Raw genomic sequence first — 17,057 nt, forward strand, 5'->3', positions numbered from 1 at the left:
TTCCTATCATACATTTTAAAGGAAAGATTGTAAATGGTCGTAGGTATTTCTGAAAACATTTTCGTATGCAGAACTTACTGAATGGAGTATGATTTTGTCGCGGCAGTATAATCGTCCTGTTTGTTCCTGCGCATCAGCCACCATATTGCGGCCAATAGGAGTGCGCTTAAAAGTACTATGTCAAGGACACTGAAAAGGGGCTCTTCGAGATATTCAACCTCGTCTTCGTTCTCCAGAACTGGAGAACCTGCCATTCTTACGGCCTTGGGTTGGGATGCGCTTGCAGTCTGCAACAGAAACAACAAAATCTGTAAATGCAACTGTCTGATCAAACACCTTGAGAACATTGTTCAACCAAATGTGAAATGACGGTCCAAAGAGCTGTGCACACGGTTATTTTTGCTTTGGCAGTCAAACGTAAAGTAAAACAATTTTCGTAAACATTCAAACGTACTCGCTAATCGTAAAACTTCAAACATGTTCGTAAATGTCCGACATTTCAGAATATTTTTAGACAAGCACGAAACGAAGGACACCTCAATAGAAAAATATTCAAAAAACCGTCACGCAATATAATCAGTAAAATATTTACAAATTATTTGAACGTCGAAAATACAATAGCTGAAGTGTTTTAAAAATATTTTAATATATTATTGTCTTTAACTTATTCAAATGATTGCGGAAAGTAATTTGTATACAAGAAGATATAAATTTTTTCCATTGGGAAAAATACAGCAGTTATTGAAGGTACTCTATCATTATAACGTTTGTTGTGGTGTATATGTGCGGTTCGAACAGTGTAGTTTTCCTTGAATCTTTTCCTTCAATGTCTTTTTTCTAATTGCAACGAGGAAACATGGACAACTTGTTTCCGTAGAGGAAATCATGCTGCGTTAACGTGCTGCATACGTGTTGCCCATTTTATTTTACATTTTGCAAAAAGCCTTTAGGGTCTACGCGCAAAGGGACTTTCGCAAGTATATTTACAAACGTAGAGAAGGAAATTTGTTCAAGTGCAAACCCGTCGCACTATCGCATTAGAGAAATTAAAAGAGTGTACATCAAGCATTGTGAAACAAAAAGTTGCACTCTCTTTCTTGTCAGATAAGGATAACTTTTCGAAAGATAACTTTTTCAATTGACCAAGATGCAGGAATAAAATAAAGAAGATACGAAAGCATAATCGCGATGGCTGTTATTGTCCGATGTTTGCTACGACATCGTTACGTATTTTAAATTACGGACTGCGACAACGTTAGCAAAGACACATTGTTCTAACACGATCGTGCGAAGAAATTATAGCGACACGATTTTATCTTATCGTTTACGAGTATCGGAAGAATCTGTTCGATTGCGATGACACACACTGTCGCTTTACTCTACTGATTGTGAATGCCAGAAAGAATCCAAAATGGCGGCGATGAGAGCACATCGCGAAGAAGTACGGATTAAAAAACGTGATCGATTGTGAAACTGCTAATCGGCGAATTTGTTTTTAACTTGAAATGATTTTTATCTTCTCCAGACTGAGAGGAAAGACTGCTCTGGAAATGAATTGTTTAGTATTTTGAAAGTTGCGGAAGAGATTGAGACATATTATTCGAATAATAATGTAATTTCAAGGCACAGAACTGAACAGGAAGTCACGACGTTGGGAATTGTAAAGCAGGAGTATGAATATTCAACGTTTAAACAAACTAGTTTTCAGAATCCGTCAACGGAATCCTCATTGTTATCGGCATAGTTCTAAATATGTAAAAATATGCCAAGCATGCTGATAAATTGCTTGGCGACGTCATGATAAATTGGCGAGTATGATAAATATGAAAAGAGGAAACGTAGAATGTGTATTGAGAAAGTCAGCGAGAAGTATAGAAAGAAACTGAATAATTTTATTCATATTGCTAGTCACATTAGTCGATTAATAGTTTGCAATTTAATGTTCAAGGTCACCCAGTATCATGCTGCACGATAGCACGTTTACCTTGACATAGATTGTCTAGACGTATCTGTCACATGTGCTGTTGTTGTTGATGATCACCGGAATGGCTAAAGACATTTCCGTTTGATTCATCAAAAAGCTTTGTCGCTAGTTGAAAACGTTGTGTTCTGCAAGGTGTCTATATAAATACACCCACTCATACCAAACAACTTTTATATGAAGAATTTTTTAATATCTCTTGCGAAATAATTATTGTAAAATGGAGCCCGACCGTAGAGTTCGCATATCGACGATACGAATCTCTCGCGACACCTTGTACGAAACTTAGGCGCCCGTAAAATCGAAATATGTAAAAATGATCGCGCATGGCCGTTTGACCTCGAGGGGTTAAAGCAATGTAGAATCATTAATTTACGACAAAGTGTAACCGAGTCGAGCGTGGCCGTTGTTATTGCAAACCGGCGTGTTAGTTGCGTGTATATCATTTCAATAGAAAAATTACTGCCACGAGGAGATTCAATTGTTACGTAATCTCGTGCTAATAAATCGTGATGTAATAGTCAACTACGTCGTCGTCTGACGGAGTACTAAGAAAAAGCCACGTGTCCGCAACTATGCTCGAGTCTGTCTTCCTGACTGTCTTTTAGCTCAAGTACAGTGCCATTTAAAAGTTTCGTTCCAATTCAATAACAATCGTAATGACAAATCCATACCTTTTATTAACACTAAACCTACCACGAGGTGTCAAATGGTCCATTTTAACTTTTTTATTTGACAATTATTGAGATTGTAATGGTGTTTTCATGGGAATTTATTGAATACATTTTTTAACTCCAGTATATATTATAGTAGAAATCGCAAAAAATATAAATAAATTTAATCTCCGTTATTTTTATAATACCATACACACAGAGTTGTGCTAATTCAATTTGAATTACGCAATTGAATTACATTGTATTTCAATTAATATAGTAATTCAACTACATACGTCATAACTGAATTGCATAATCCAAACCTTTCAATTAATTCAATTACTAAGTATTTTAACCAGATGTGTAATTGAAACACAATATAATTAAAATACAGCTCGGCAAATTATAGAACTTTGAAGTGCGAGATATTTTTATGTTTTTCTTTCATATATTTACTTGTTTGCTGTCTGTGTGGCGTAGTTTTTGTTTCTCGTCCTCGTTCATAATTAATACGTATGTATCGCTATTTCATATTTATGTTTGAAATTTAAAAAATGTGTGCAGAAGTTACTTCTGTACGGATATCATAAATTTATAAATAATAAATTCCTTCTGTTTCAAACCTTCGCCTGGATTTTTTAACCTCTTCTTACTTTACTATTCTTTAATTTTAAATTTTAATTTAATTACATCGTAATTCATAATTAATGTAATTTAATTAGAAAGTATTATAAATAAATTACAATATGACTGAATTACAATGTAATTCAATTATGTACTTTGTAATTATAATTCCTGGAGTAATTCAATTGTAATTCTGCACAACTCAACTTCTGAACAACATAATATAGTATATATTAAGAGAGTATATAACTATAATATAATATACTACAACGTAATTTAATTTATAATGTAATATACTGGATTAAAAGTGATATAATTTGGAATATGCTATAAATGAAAACATTATTGCTGAATAAGAAATAATTATTACTATAGATCGTATGGTGCATAAAAAATTTAGGCAACGTTTGTACCATGCATATTATTTAGTAATATTTCGGAGTATAGTATTTCGAATTTTCGCACGTGTACCGTAATCTATACATATACATGATAAATGACCACTCAAAATCAAAGTGATAACGAACAATTTTGAAAGCGAGTCATCGCGGATGCAGTCAACGAACTTTTATCAGATCCACGCGCCAATTTCAGTATCAATTTGACGGATATCAATTATATTTGTCCGTATGACGCGACATAAAAATTGTTTACACTCATTCAGTATGCAAGATAAAAATTTGATAAACGAGAAGCATTTAATATATGTATTCAGAGATATATCTCAAACGAAAAACAACAGCGTTCGAGGAAGAAATTGCAAAATCGTCTGAATAATGCGGAGATGTATTATACATAGAATGACGGTGTTTGGGTCTGTGTTGACCCAGGTCGTTGAAAGAGCAATCATGTCTATTAACCTTCCGTCGGGCGCAACCGATCTGAGAGGCACAGCGCGAACATTTAGGTACCTCCCCCCCCCCCCCCCCGCCAGGCGACGTTGGATCTCCAGAGTTGGGCAAAATGTAATTTCAATTACAATTACAATTACTGTAATTTGGAATTGCAGAAATACAATTACAATTACTTTCGCTGAACCAGTAATTGTAATTGTGGTCCGCAATTACAATTACTGGTTGAGCGAAAGTAATTGCAATTCCAATTACAATTACATGTAATTGTAATTGAAGATGTAATTAATTACTCATGTAATTAATTCCTGCCCAACTCTGACTTGTAACTGCTACTAACAGTTACAGTTACAATTACATGTAATTGGAATTGGAATTGCAGAAATACAATTACAATTACATGTAATTGTAATTGAAGATGTAATTAATTACTCATGTAATTAATTCCTGCCCAACTCTGTGGATCTCCCAGTAGCTGCCTGTTTTGACGTGATCTAACAATAAGTATCCTTCCCACTTAGATTGTCTTTGACCGTCAATACGGGAAGTTATTCAAGTTTTGTTCAGATAAGCTATATATTTCTTAGCATCGACCCATTGCCATTTCTTTAAAGACCGGTCTGCAGCCAACATGTGGCACATTTTAGCACAATTAGAAGGTTTCTCAACCAATGCATTCAACTTAGCTTCCCAGGTCCAACAGATCGTATCGTAAAGTCGCAGTGCCGAAGGTTCGGGTAGCAAGTAAATATCTGGAAAACACAAGTGACTCAGTCACCCCCACCCTTGGGAAGGGCCCGAAAGGGCGGCCCTACGAGTATAGACGGCACTAGGGATTGCAATCCCGCGATGGGGGTTCCCGCGTCATTAGTCCAGTCAACGAAAAATCGTAGAGGAAAATGGAAGGAACACAATTTTTAATTTTGGGACTTTGTTTGGACTAGTTAGGAGGTAAACATACTAAAAGTCCCCACTCCTAGGAGGTGAGCGGGGTGCAGGGGGCACATAGTTTCCGAAATATAAGCGGAAAACCAAAAAAGGGATCTTCTACGTGCCCCCTGCACCTGCTCACCTCCTAGGAGTGGGGACTTTTAGTATGTTTACCTCCTAACTAGTCCAAACAAAGTCCCAAAGTTGAAAATTGTGTTCCTTCCATTTTCCTCTACGATTTTTCGTTGACTGGACTAATGACGCGGGATCCCGCATCGCGGGATTGCAATCCCTAGACGGCACCAAGTGCAGTATTTCCCTAACAGCAGTTGTATAAATGAACTTAACCAGGTGTTTATCATCTTTTTTGAATGTGTGCCCGTCAAGCACATTGCGCCCGAACTCGGCGGCCCAGATATTCCGCCCGACCGAAGGTTAATGTTTCTAATAAATAATTGCGTCTGGTTATATAAAATATGATAAAATAAAGTCCATTAAAGTATAATAAAATAGAGTGAAGTGAAACAAAATACATGAAAATCTCACAAAATACAATAAGACAAAGTACAATAGGATAACATAAAATTTTGGTGTAAGAATGATCGATCTTTATTGGATAGATCAATAGAAAAATCTCTATCTTCGAATCAATGCTCCATCCTAATCTCCGATCGAAGGATAGCTATGTATGTAGTCAGATCATTTGCAACCCTAATCGCTGATGCCAACGACAGTCAAATAAAAATTATGCAAACATATTCCCGAGATAGACATGCAGATATTGTTACACTACTACAAAAAGGTATACAAGCATCTATATGAATATGTATCACTTCGACAAAAGCATAAAAATGTTAGAATTACGATCCGTTAGAAGACTGTTGTTCGGCACAAGAAGATTAAACTTTCACGCGCGTATTTCCTCTCGCACATTGAACGTTATCTCGATTACTATAACGATAGCAACAGGTTGTCATATCGGTGTAATAATTGCGCAATTTCTAATTTAAATTGCGAACGTCTACGAGGACTTGTGATTCAATTAGTCGGCTTAATATAGTTAGTTCTTTTGTTGTATTGAAAAGTGCATTCGACGCGTCGGAGTGTTATGATGTTTTTTTTAACGTTGGGTAATACACTTTTGTTAGTAAGTTAACTAACATTTTCTTAATTTAGATGTACCAGACTTCGCACAAACGAATCACTCTGTCATTTTGTAACGTTTTTGACTTGAAGAAAATTAGAATTTGTATATAATTATGGAAAAAAATTAGAATTCTTCGTTCAATGATTTTCCCAAGAAACTCTCAAAAAGTCTCAGCGTGGTCACCTTTCTTAAAAAATTCGTGAAAAATGTATAAAAAAAATCTGCTGAACTCGAAAATTTTGGCAAACAATACTGAACATACGTAGATCCCATTTGTCCATCTTTGTTTCGTTTTTCATTGAAAAACGTACCTAGAAAGGTTAATGGACCAGGTTCCGGGTTCCCGTTTAGACTAATAAAAAAAGTCATAATCGTCTTTCCAAGGATCCGCCTGCTGCATAAAAGTTGGAATAGAATGTATAATGAATGAAACACTATTTCGCGCGAATAATATGCATGAATGTCGAGTGCTGAAACGACTTTTGCACACGTGAGTGCGTGCATTGAAATCGTTGTTTTCGTTGTTTGAACGTCACGTGTCGGTCTAGTTCTCATTTGGACAAGTCGACTAAATGAATAGTCGAAAGACTTCACGGCGAGTTCCCGAAGAAAAACTTATTATGTCCGTTGCTGTCGCGCACGAATACATTGCTCGATATCATTGTGCTGGCCGAGGACTTGTCCGACGAGTGCGTCATAGCCATTCTATCTCGCTTACGCTCGTTCTGTCTCGTTTCCGATGCGAGAGGCAGACGCGTGGCAAAGCTCAAGGCGTCGGTAAAAACTGCGATTAATTGACAATGGCGATGTAAAATGTTGCGCCCACAATCCCGTCAGTTTTATCGAATCAAATTGCAATAAGTTTACGTCAGAGTTGGGCAAAATGTAATTTCAATTACAATTTTCAGAAGACCCCAGAAGATGATTAAAGGCTCTATGCAATTTTCAGAAGAATCTAGAAAATTATTAAAGACTCCATGCCATTTTCAGAAGACCCCAGAAGATGATTAAAGATTCTATGACATTTTCAGAAGAATCAAGAAAATGACTAAAGGAACCATAGCAACGTGTGCTTAGTGGTAGCTCCATACCGTAGTGCTTATCGAATTCTTTAGCAAGATCCCACAAAAGGGACTCAAGTTAGCTTAGGTCTGAACGTCTCAGTTTTCTAAAAAAAATTTACAAAATTTCCTCGACCAAGAAAGTGGGTACCAGTCAAGTACCATTTCTAGAAGAACCTAGAAAATTGTGGAAGGCTCTATTCCATTTTCAGAAGACCCCAGAAGATGATTAAAGGCTCTATGCAATTTTCAGAGGAATCTAGAAAATTATTAAAGACTCCATTCTATCTCGCTTACGCTCGTTCTGTCTCGTTTCCGATGCGAGAGGCAGACGCGTGGCAAAGCTCAAGGCGTCGGTAAAAACTGCGATTAATTGACAATGGCGATGTAAAACGTTGCGCCCACAATCCCGTCAGTTTTATCGAATCAAATTGCAATAAGTTTACGTCAGAGTTGGGCAAAATGTAATTTCAATTACAATTACAATTACTTGCCAATTACTGTAATTTGGAATTGCAGAAATACAATTACAATTACATGTAATTGTAATTGGTAATTGCAATTACTTGACGAATCACTGTAATTGTAATTGTGGTCCGCAATTACAATTACTGCTTGAGCGAAAGTAATTGCAATTCCAATTCCAATTACATGTCATTGGAATTGGAATTGCAGAAATACAATTACAATTACACGTAATTGGAATTGGAATTGCAATTACTTTCGCTGAACCAGTAATTGTAATTGTGGTCTGCAATTACAATTACTGGTTCAGCGAAAGTAATTGCAATTCCAATTACAATTACATGTAATTGTAATTGCAATTCCAATTCCAATTACAAGTAATTGTAATTGAAGATGTAATTAATTACTCATGTAATTAATGCTCAACTCTGCTCTCTGCTCAACTCTGGTTTACGTGTACTTGAAATTGAAAAATACTTTGTATGAGTTTACTCGATCGCACGATTTTACTGATCGTTTTGGAGATTATTTTGGACGCATTGTTGAGCCGAATTGAGGGGGAAAAGTTACCCCCACTGTGCCAGTGCTGGATTAGTCACGTGACAGGCGGAAGCGTGGGGGAATAGCGCGGTAGAAGGGGAAGGTAGAGTGGGGGAACAGATCTGGTGACTCTGAATCAAATAGAGTTATCCCCACTGTAATTTTAGTTTGTTTAGTTTAGTTTGTTTGAAAATCACGTCTTAGTAAAATTTCGATTAGGCTGGCTTCGATCGTACTTTATAATTTAATATTATTCCTAATTTATCATGAAATAATAATATGTGTAAGCATTTGTGATCGAACATTTTGTTTGCCTTGCCAACGAGAATACATTCTCATCGAATCGCACAAAATTCAAGGCAAAATATTTATGTTTACGTGTTTTAATCCCATTGGGAAAGAATAGCGCAGTAGAACGTACATAAATCATCGTGGAAAATTCTGTTTCATTGATCGAACACATTGCGCTAGTCCTCGTCTCTTGATAGTCTATTGGAGACCTTCCGAACGTAAGCACATAATTCCAGAATAAATTACGACTCGGACGTCCATTTCTAATTAGCAGACATGGCCGCGACTTGACGCGCATATATTTTCGGTTTGTACACCGATGTGTTCAACATTGACTGCTCGCGTCCTCCTATCGACGTCACTCATCGTTCAGGTCACGATTTCCTATGAACGACCGCCGTCACGCACGTGTGACGAATGCATAATCTCGCATTAACGTACCGGACAATATTTGAAACCAGTCCAGATTTCCACCGATTCATTCCTGAGACGTGGAATTGTATATTCCACTTTCCTTCTTACGGAAACTTTCGTTTTACGATAACACACATTCACTTTTGAAACTAATTAATAATCATTTTATACCATGTTATACTATTCGATACTATTCTATCCACTATAAAAGCATGATTGACGATTACATTACAGATTATTTATATTGTACTAGTTGTTCGCAAATAATAAAAAAAAATTCGCGAACGGCCACGAATTAATTAGTCCAGCTAATTGTTCTTGCGTATTATTCAAGTCTTAATTTGCACGGTATCTTAGTCATTCTATTACTCAATATTATTGTATCGGTCAACTTATTATTTAATGTCTATCCAGTCTTATGCAACTGCGCAAGTAAGAAAGTATATATGTCAATGAACTAAATATTAGCACTCTCTGGCAGAGTCTATGAAAAACGATTACGCAAGCAAACGGTAATGGCCTATACGTGGCCATTATGATTGATAACTGTTTTACGTATTCCGTGTTCCGGAAATTATACGTAACTTTCTCTTGAAACGATACGGAGTTTTCTACAAATTTTAATTTTAATAAACGAAATTAAGAAAATAACGATGAACATTTTTAGTGCTAATCCTAGTTAGAAAATATCGTTCCAACCGTAATTGTAAATTCGTCGGAAATTTTCAAAAAAATCTAGATACGCGTTTAACAAAAATCGGTAATCTGAAAAATAATTTGTGAAGAAATTGAACTTGTTACAAGCGTATTACAACATCAAGTAAGTGTTCGCGAATAAAAGTGTGCATATGGTTGGCATACTTCCAACAGTTCAGCTCAACTCGTACAAAAAAAGACTGCGACAGCCATAATTATAGTAGGCCCAACCCAGAGAAAAGAAGAAAAACTAAAGAAATCTCTGTCATTCCACGAAATTATATGTAATATGAAGTATTTAATGATGTAACAAAAGTAATAAATAAGTATATAAGTAGTAAAAAAGTTTACTCATAACACTGTACGTATACGATACAATACAAAATAAGCAAATGAGTTTATATGCGCAGACAGAACGCATTGAAGCAATAAAAATGTTTGCTGTTGATTAAGCAAGTCAGTCCTTTATTTTTCTTCAATCGTCTGCTAGATAAAATTCTGCAAAGTTGTAATCGCCTCAATGCAAAAGAAGACAAGGTTAATTTACGAACAACAATCGTGCTTTCTATATAGAAGTAGGGTATATTCAGTAAAGTATCTTTATCTGCCTTGAGAATTATTGTTGCATCTTTATAATAACCTGATTTATTATCTTGAGGTTTCCACGTATTCAGAGAAATTAAAAGGTCACTGAAACCAGTGTATATTTAAATGATGTACAGAAAACGTGTCAAGTGATAAACTAAAAATTTGATTGCATCTCAATGTCTTATTGTTAGTCTTTTCAAAAAAATTTAATGGTACTCGAGTACCATTTCTAAAAGAACCTAGAAAATAATGGAAAGCTCTAATGCCATTTTTAGAAGAGCCCAGCAGATGATTAAAGACTCCATGCCACTTTCAGAAGACCCCAGAAGATGATTAGGCTCTATGCGATTTTCAGAAGAATCTAGGAAATGATTAAATACTCCATGCCATTTTCAGAAGACCCCAGAAAATGATTAAAGATTCTATGACATTTTCAGAAGAATCTAGAAAATGACTAAGGAACCATAGCAACGTGTGCTTAGTGGTAGCTCCATACCGTAGTGCTTATCGAATTCTTTAGCAAGATCCCACAAAAGGGACTCAAGTTAGCTTAGGTCTGAACGTCTCAGTCTTCTAAAAAAAATTTACAAAATTTCCTCGACCAAGAAAGTGGGTACCAGTCAAGTACCATTTCTAGAAGAACCTAGAAAATTGTGGAAGGCTCTATGCCATTTTCAGAAGACCCCAGAAGATGATTAAAGGCTCTATGCAATTATCAGAAGAATCTAGAAAATTATTAAAGACTCCATGCCATTTTCAGAAGACCACAGAAGATGATTAAAGGCTCTACGCGATTTTCAGAAGAATCTATAAAATGACTAAAGGAACCATAGCAACGTGTGCTTAATGGTAGCTCCATACCGTAGTGCTTATCGAATTCTTTAGCAAGATCCCACAAAAGGGACTCAAGTTAGCTTAGGTCTGAACGTCTCAGTCTTCTGAAAAAAATTTACAAAATTTCCTCGACCAAGAAAGTGGGTACCAGTCAAGTACCATTTCTAAAAGAACCTAGAAAATTGTGGAAAGCTCTAATGCCATTTTTAGAAGACCCCAGAAGATGATTAAAGGCTCTATGCAATTTTCAGAAGAATCTAGAAAATTATTAAAGACTCCATGCCATTTTCAGAAGACCCCAGAAAATGATTAAAGATTCTATGACATTTTCAGAAGAATCTAGAAAATGACTAAAGGAACCATAGCAACGTGTGCTTAGTGGTAGCTCCATACCGTAGTGCTTATCGAATTCTTTAGCGAGATCCCACAAAAGGGACTCAAGTTAGCTTAGGTCTGAACGTCTCAGTCTTCTGAAAAAAATTTACAAAATTTCCTCGACCAAGAAAGTGGGTACCAGTCAAGTACCATTTCTAGAAGAACCTAGAAAATTGTGGAAAGCTCTAATGCCATTTTCAGAAGACCCCAGAAGATGATTAAAGGCTCTATGCAATTTTCAGAAGAATCTAGAAAATTATTAAAGACTCCATGCCATTTTCAGAAGACCCCAGAAAATGATTAAAGATTCTATGACATTTTCAGAAGAATCTAGAAAATGACTAAAGGAACCATAGCAACGTGTGCTTAGTGGTAGCTCCATACCGTAGTGCTTATCGAATTCTTTAGCGAGATCCCACAAAAGGGACTCAAGTTAGCTTAGGTCTGAACGTCTCAGTCTTCTGAAAAAAATTTACAAAATTTCCTCGACCAAGAAAGTGGGTACCAGTCAAGTACCATTTCTAGAAGAACCTAGAAAATTGTGGAAAGCTCTAATGCCATTTTCAGAAGACCCCAGAAGATGATTAAAGGCTCTATGCAATTTTCAGAAGAATCTAGAAAATTATTAAAGACTCCATGCCATTTTCAGAAGACCCCAGAAGATGATTAAAGGCTCTACGTGATTTTCAGAAGAATCTAGAAAATGACTAAAGGAACCATAGCAACGTGTGCTTACCGGTAGCTCCATACTGTAGTCCTTATCGAGTTCTTCTGCGAGATCCCACAAAAACACGTCTAAACCGAACCACCTCGGTGTCAGGTGGTAATATCAACGTTCGTGTGCGTTCCAATGTGCGTATGTACGGAGCACCGACCGAAATCTCCCGATGGCTTGTGACGCGAGAGGACCCGGTTGAACACTGACTCCGAAGGAGAGACAACGGTTTTTCTTTCCTCTGCCGTGGCTTGTGGCACTGTGACACTCTGATGTCTCACCGACGGCGACGACGGGGAGGAAAACAGCACATCGTCACGATGGGAACGAAAACCTGTCAAGTCATCCACTGCACGCGTTCGTGTTCACGCGAGTTCATGTCCATAACTGCGCGACGACGACGCACGTATACCAACCGAATTACGGATTCGCGGGCACACGAACGTGAACGTCGCACGTCAGTGAAACACGTCGCAAAATGTCACAGGGTGTTGCGGGGCTGTTGCAAAGCGACAGAACGCGTCACAAGCGGTCGCAGGGTATCGCAGAGCGTAGCGTGAGAGATCAGCTGGGTCGCAAGCAGGGCCCGCTCTAGGGGGGAGACAACCTGGGCATTTGCCCGGGGCGCCATTTTGGCTGTGTGAGAAAAATATTGATGTGTTAAATACCCAATTAAAAGAAAATTTCACATATCGATTTCTTCGTTCGCTAACCATTTACAGTGCGTAGCGTATTTATATTGTTTATGTCTAAAAGCTAGAAATATTTACACTATTATTGGAAAAATTAACGCAGAATTTGTAAAGGACGCTGCTTGAACACACTTTTGAACATGCATATACTTCTCTGAACAGAATAGCATTAGCACGCGAGCTTTTGAACATGCATAGACTTGCTTATTTCCTCTTTTAAATTTAAAAAATGTAATAAAATAGTTTGCTGAACTGAGAGTAAGAAAAAAATGTTTTTTGTGATTTTAACGTGGTTGATGTTACCTTCTTTTATTTTCGAAATAATAGAATTTTAATTGTTTGTGCAATAATACACATTTTTAATAGTATTTAAAAATGTAAAAAATTATGTGGTTAACAATTTGTGTTGTGTCATGTTATATGTTTCTTTCTAAATATATGCTCTCTTTTATTAAAATTTAAATAAAATGATTTGATTTTTATTTACAGTAAAAAAAATATGTACCGTTATTAAAAAATATATATATATATATTCTTAAGGGGCGACAATTTGTCTTTTTGTCCGGGGCGACGTAACCGCTAGAGCGGGCCCTGGTCGCAAGCAAACTTGAGATCCACTTTCAGTCGAGTAAGTAGATGCTATCGGACACCGGGAAAACTGACTTGTATTCGAGAGGTGCTGGATATTATGGTACATATGCTGAATGTATGGTCTTTGCCCTATTCTGTCTACATTAACCCCCAGGGTTGTTCCAAATACATTAAAAGGAAATCTGTGCAAAGTTGAGTGTCCACAGATAACGGGAAAACGTGCCCCGAAACGATTATACATTTGTTCTTGAAGTCTTAAAATCTTTTGTCTCAAGGTCTTCACATCTGACCTTGAATACCAAGAACAATTCAAGGGTTTAGTTTTCATAAGAAACTTAAAAACCAGCAGGATATGACATATAGTTTTGCTAATTTTGTAGATCCCTGACGCTCCACAGTGTTCTTCTTTCAGTTTTATCCCGGGCAATCTTCCACTGAAATAGCTTTTTCCCTCATTCTGATTTCGATGAGCTCGCCCATGAAAATGACTATCTGCATAAAGGTCAGCACAGTAATTTTTATTTATGAGACACGTCGATAGAGTTAATCTTTGCAAATTAATTTGGAAAAGAACGTTAGGTAACAGACCGTCAGATAGCTGGGACAAGCACCTAGTAGATTAAAGTTTGCTGCCTGTTGTAATTATTTATATATGCAATTGTTTACATGTGCAGACACAAAGATCTGCATACAGATATAGTCGATTTAATTATCTCTACACATTAAACCGCCACATTATCATCATTTTCATTGATAACATTTCCGATGCAGATACGAGATAAGAAACAGCCCCTTTGACGCAATCCGAATTTCTTAGTGCCTCATTACACGCAAAAATAATCGGCACGTTTAGAAACATGAATGATTCATCATGCGAAAGTAATGCAAGAACAGACAATTTTGTTGTAACAGATCTGTCTGACATCAATACCGTTAAAACATTCGCTGTGTTACGATGAAATAGGTGGTTTTGGTGAGGATCGCCGTATTTCAACTTTCACGATTCACTACTCGAAGAACACGAAGTACATCAAGAACACAAAGTTACTTTCCGGAATCAGCGAAACGTGCCGTAGCATAGATTATCGTCGACTAGCTCGATACAAGATTTCGGGATCTTATATACTAATGGTTTATCTTATTTGCTCTGAGCTGAATCAGTGGTGAACTTGGGCCTGGTGACGTGTTCCGAGGGACGGCATCCTTACAAGGGAAGGACCCCAAGTCCCAAAGCCTGATTTTGATAATTTTTTGTCAGATGATGGTATATGGATCCCTAATTACGTATGCAAAATATTAGGTGTAGTTACTCAATAGTTTTAAAGATATAAATAATTAAAGTTTCATACTCATAGTAGTTTTCGAAGTTCCATTAGCTGTGTGAACAGGTTGCGTGATTCACAGGCATGAAACTTTAATGGTTTGTATCTTTAAAACTATTGAGTAACTACACCTAATATTTTCCATACGTAATTAGGGATCCATGTACCATCATCTCACAAAAAATTATCAAAATCGAAGTCGGACAGTTGGGGTCCTTCCCTTGTTAGTCTTATCGGGTCGTAACTAGGGCTGTAACTTTTCCGAAGCTTCGAAGTTCCGAAGCTTCGAAGTCTTCCAAGTGCTCGAAATTTCAAAGTCTTCGAAACGTATGAAGTTGTAACTTATGAGTTCCATACCATGTCACGATTTTTGACAAATAAAAATATTAACTTTCAGTCACCGGTGACTGACACTGAACTTTCCGTTTTGATTATTCGTAATTAAATTAAATTTAAAAGAGTGCATTCTATTAATAAATTTCGGGATCATATCACGAATGTACTTAAAAAATAATACTTTGCAAACAAAATTTTAATGAGTTTTATTAAATTCGGTGAAATCGGATGTCGCGGACTAAATGAAAAGAAAGGCAAGACAGGCTTGGCGCTTGACAAAGCTCACGTATTCAGTAGGACTGTAACTTTCCTTCGAAGCTTCGAAACTTCGAAACTTCGAAACTTCGAAGTTTCTGAAATCGAAGCTTCGAAGCTTCGAAATCTTCGACCTTCGAAGGAAAGTTATAGCCCTAGTCGTAACAGCTGCAAAACAGTCAATGAGTCACCGTGCAGAAGGAACGTTAGGGCTCGAACTGTTAGAAAGTTGGAAGTACAGTAATGCCACGATATATGAGTAAAAGATGTGCAAAATATTTTCACTTGCAATTATTCTTTTGTGGAACCTTTATTAGCACACTTCTGACATTTCTCTGATTAAAATGTGTCCAAACACGATACAACTTGGCTCGTATTTAGTTAATTAATTCACGATTTAGTAAAACCTCGACTATCCAGACTGACATCTGAATTCTCCATTCAAACAGTCCAATCGAAAGCGATCCGTACACAACATGATATTTCGATAGTCGAGGTTCTACTACATATATCGTGGATTAGCGAGTAAATGCGATCCACATTGCACCGTGATTAGACAGATTTGAATGGGAAAAGTCTCACGAATATATCAATAAAAGTTTCATCAAGAAATTATTCAAAACACACGTGACGGAACGTCACTGTATTGTCTCGGTCAATACGCGAATACGTTGATTTACAACTCGCTCGCGCGGCTGACCTAACACCGTTAGGTTCCTTTTATTCGAAGCTCCGAAAGGAGCTGTGTAAACACGCTGACAACACTGGAAGGTATGAATGAACTCGTTATAAATGCGTGCAGAAACATTGCCGAGGTGAACGTACTAAAAGCAAGACAATCGTTCATTCTTCCACGAAGTTAAAACACGAAGTCGACGAGCATCGATATGGACACGCGCCGCGTCGAGATGACAGTGGTTTTCTTAAGTAAAAAAGTTGATCATTTAAGTTTTCTATTGTACGTGAAAATGACCGGTACCTCAAACACATAAGTCGTTACGTATTAAAAATAGGGATCGAAAGTATTGCGAAAATTTCTTAAAAAACGCCCTCACATCCGATAAGAAAAAAGAAATGTTAACATTAGTCATTATGCATGTGTAAAAAAATTGTAAACCATCACAATTCGGCCGTAAGCAATTTTCTGTTATTAATATAATAAAATTTTATAATGAAATAACGTACACGCTGCGAATCACGTAAAGCTTCTTGCAGAAATTCTAATCAGTATTCTCAATCAATATACGCTCATTTTTCATTCATGTGCAGGATATTCTACGATCTGCAAATGACGCACAATCGCGCTCGTTATTTATTTAACGGAAATAGCCATGAACTCCGTTTGCGCAGCTGTTAGTTAATTATCCAGTTGCTTCTCGAGAAGGCATTCAATTCCGAATATATACAGAGAGCGCGAAAATAATAAACTCCATTCTATGTTTACGAATTGAGGATGGAAGAGCTATTTAAAAATGGCGTCGAGCTGCTAGGGAAATATTTAAAAAATGGATATGCAACAGAAAAAAATCTCCGCTTCCGAACGGTGTGAATATCTTTATTTTTATTTACGACTAGAGAGACGAGATAGTAAACGTAAACAGCCGTCGGAGTTTACGCTATTTACCCTTCTTAGGTAGGCAGCATTGGTCGCACCATAAAAGGACCATAGAAGGACAATGAAGATTATTTACCTACT

At 36.9% G+C, this 17,057-nt stretch overlaps 2 protein-coding genes across 3 annotated transcripts in view; one reads left to right on the plus strand and one right to left on the minus strand.

The window, feature by feature from the left end:
- Positions 1 to 17,057, plus strand: part of LOC143218792 (uncharacterized) — a 60,490-nt gene that overhangs the window by 17,292 nt on the left and 26,141 nt on the right. The window lies entirely within an intron of this gene.
- Cpr (Cytochrome P450 reductase) overlaps positions 1 to 17,057 on the minus strand; it is a 30,712-nt gene that overhangs the window by 7,203 nt on the left and 6,452 nt on the right. Inside the window, exons 1-2 of one of the 2 annotated variants that reach the window (XM_076444223.1) lie at positions 12,187 to 12,620; positions 79 to 287 (exon numbers count right to left, since the gene is read on the minus strand). In XM_076444223.1, the coding sequence (XP_076300338.1) occupies positions 79 to 287; positions 12,187 to 12,198 (221 nt within the window). In that variant the 5' untranslated portion in view covers positions 12,199 to 12,620. Of the gene's footprint in view, positions 1 to 78; positions 288 to 12,186; positions 12,621 to 17,057 lie in introns of those variants that run through there. The other variant, XM_076444224.1, reaches the window with a different exon arrangement.

Source organism: Lasioglossum baleicum, chromosome 20 (assembly GCF_051020765.1).
Source record: "Lasioglossum baleicum chromosome 20, iyLasBale1, whole genome shotgun sequence".
Lineage (NCBI taxonomy): Eukaryota > Metazoa > Arthropoda > Insecta > Hymenoptera > Halictidae > Lasioglossum > Lasioglossum baleicum.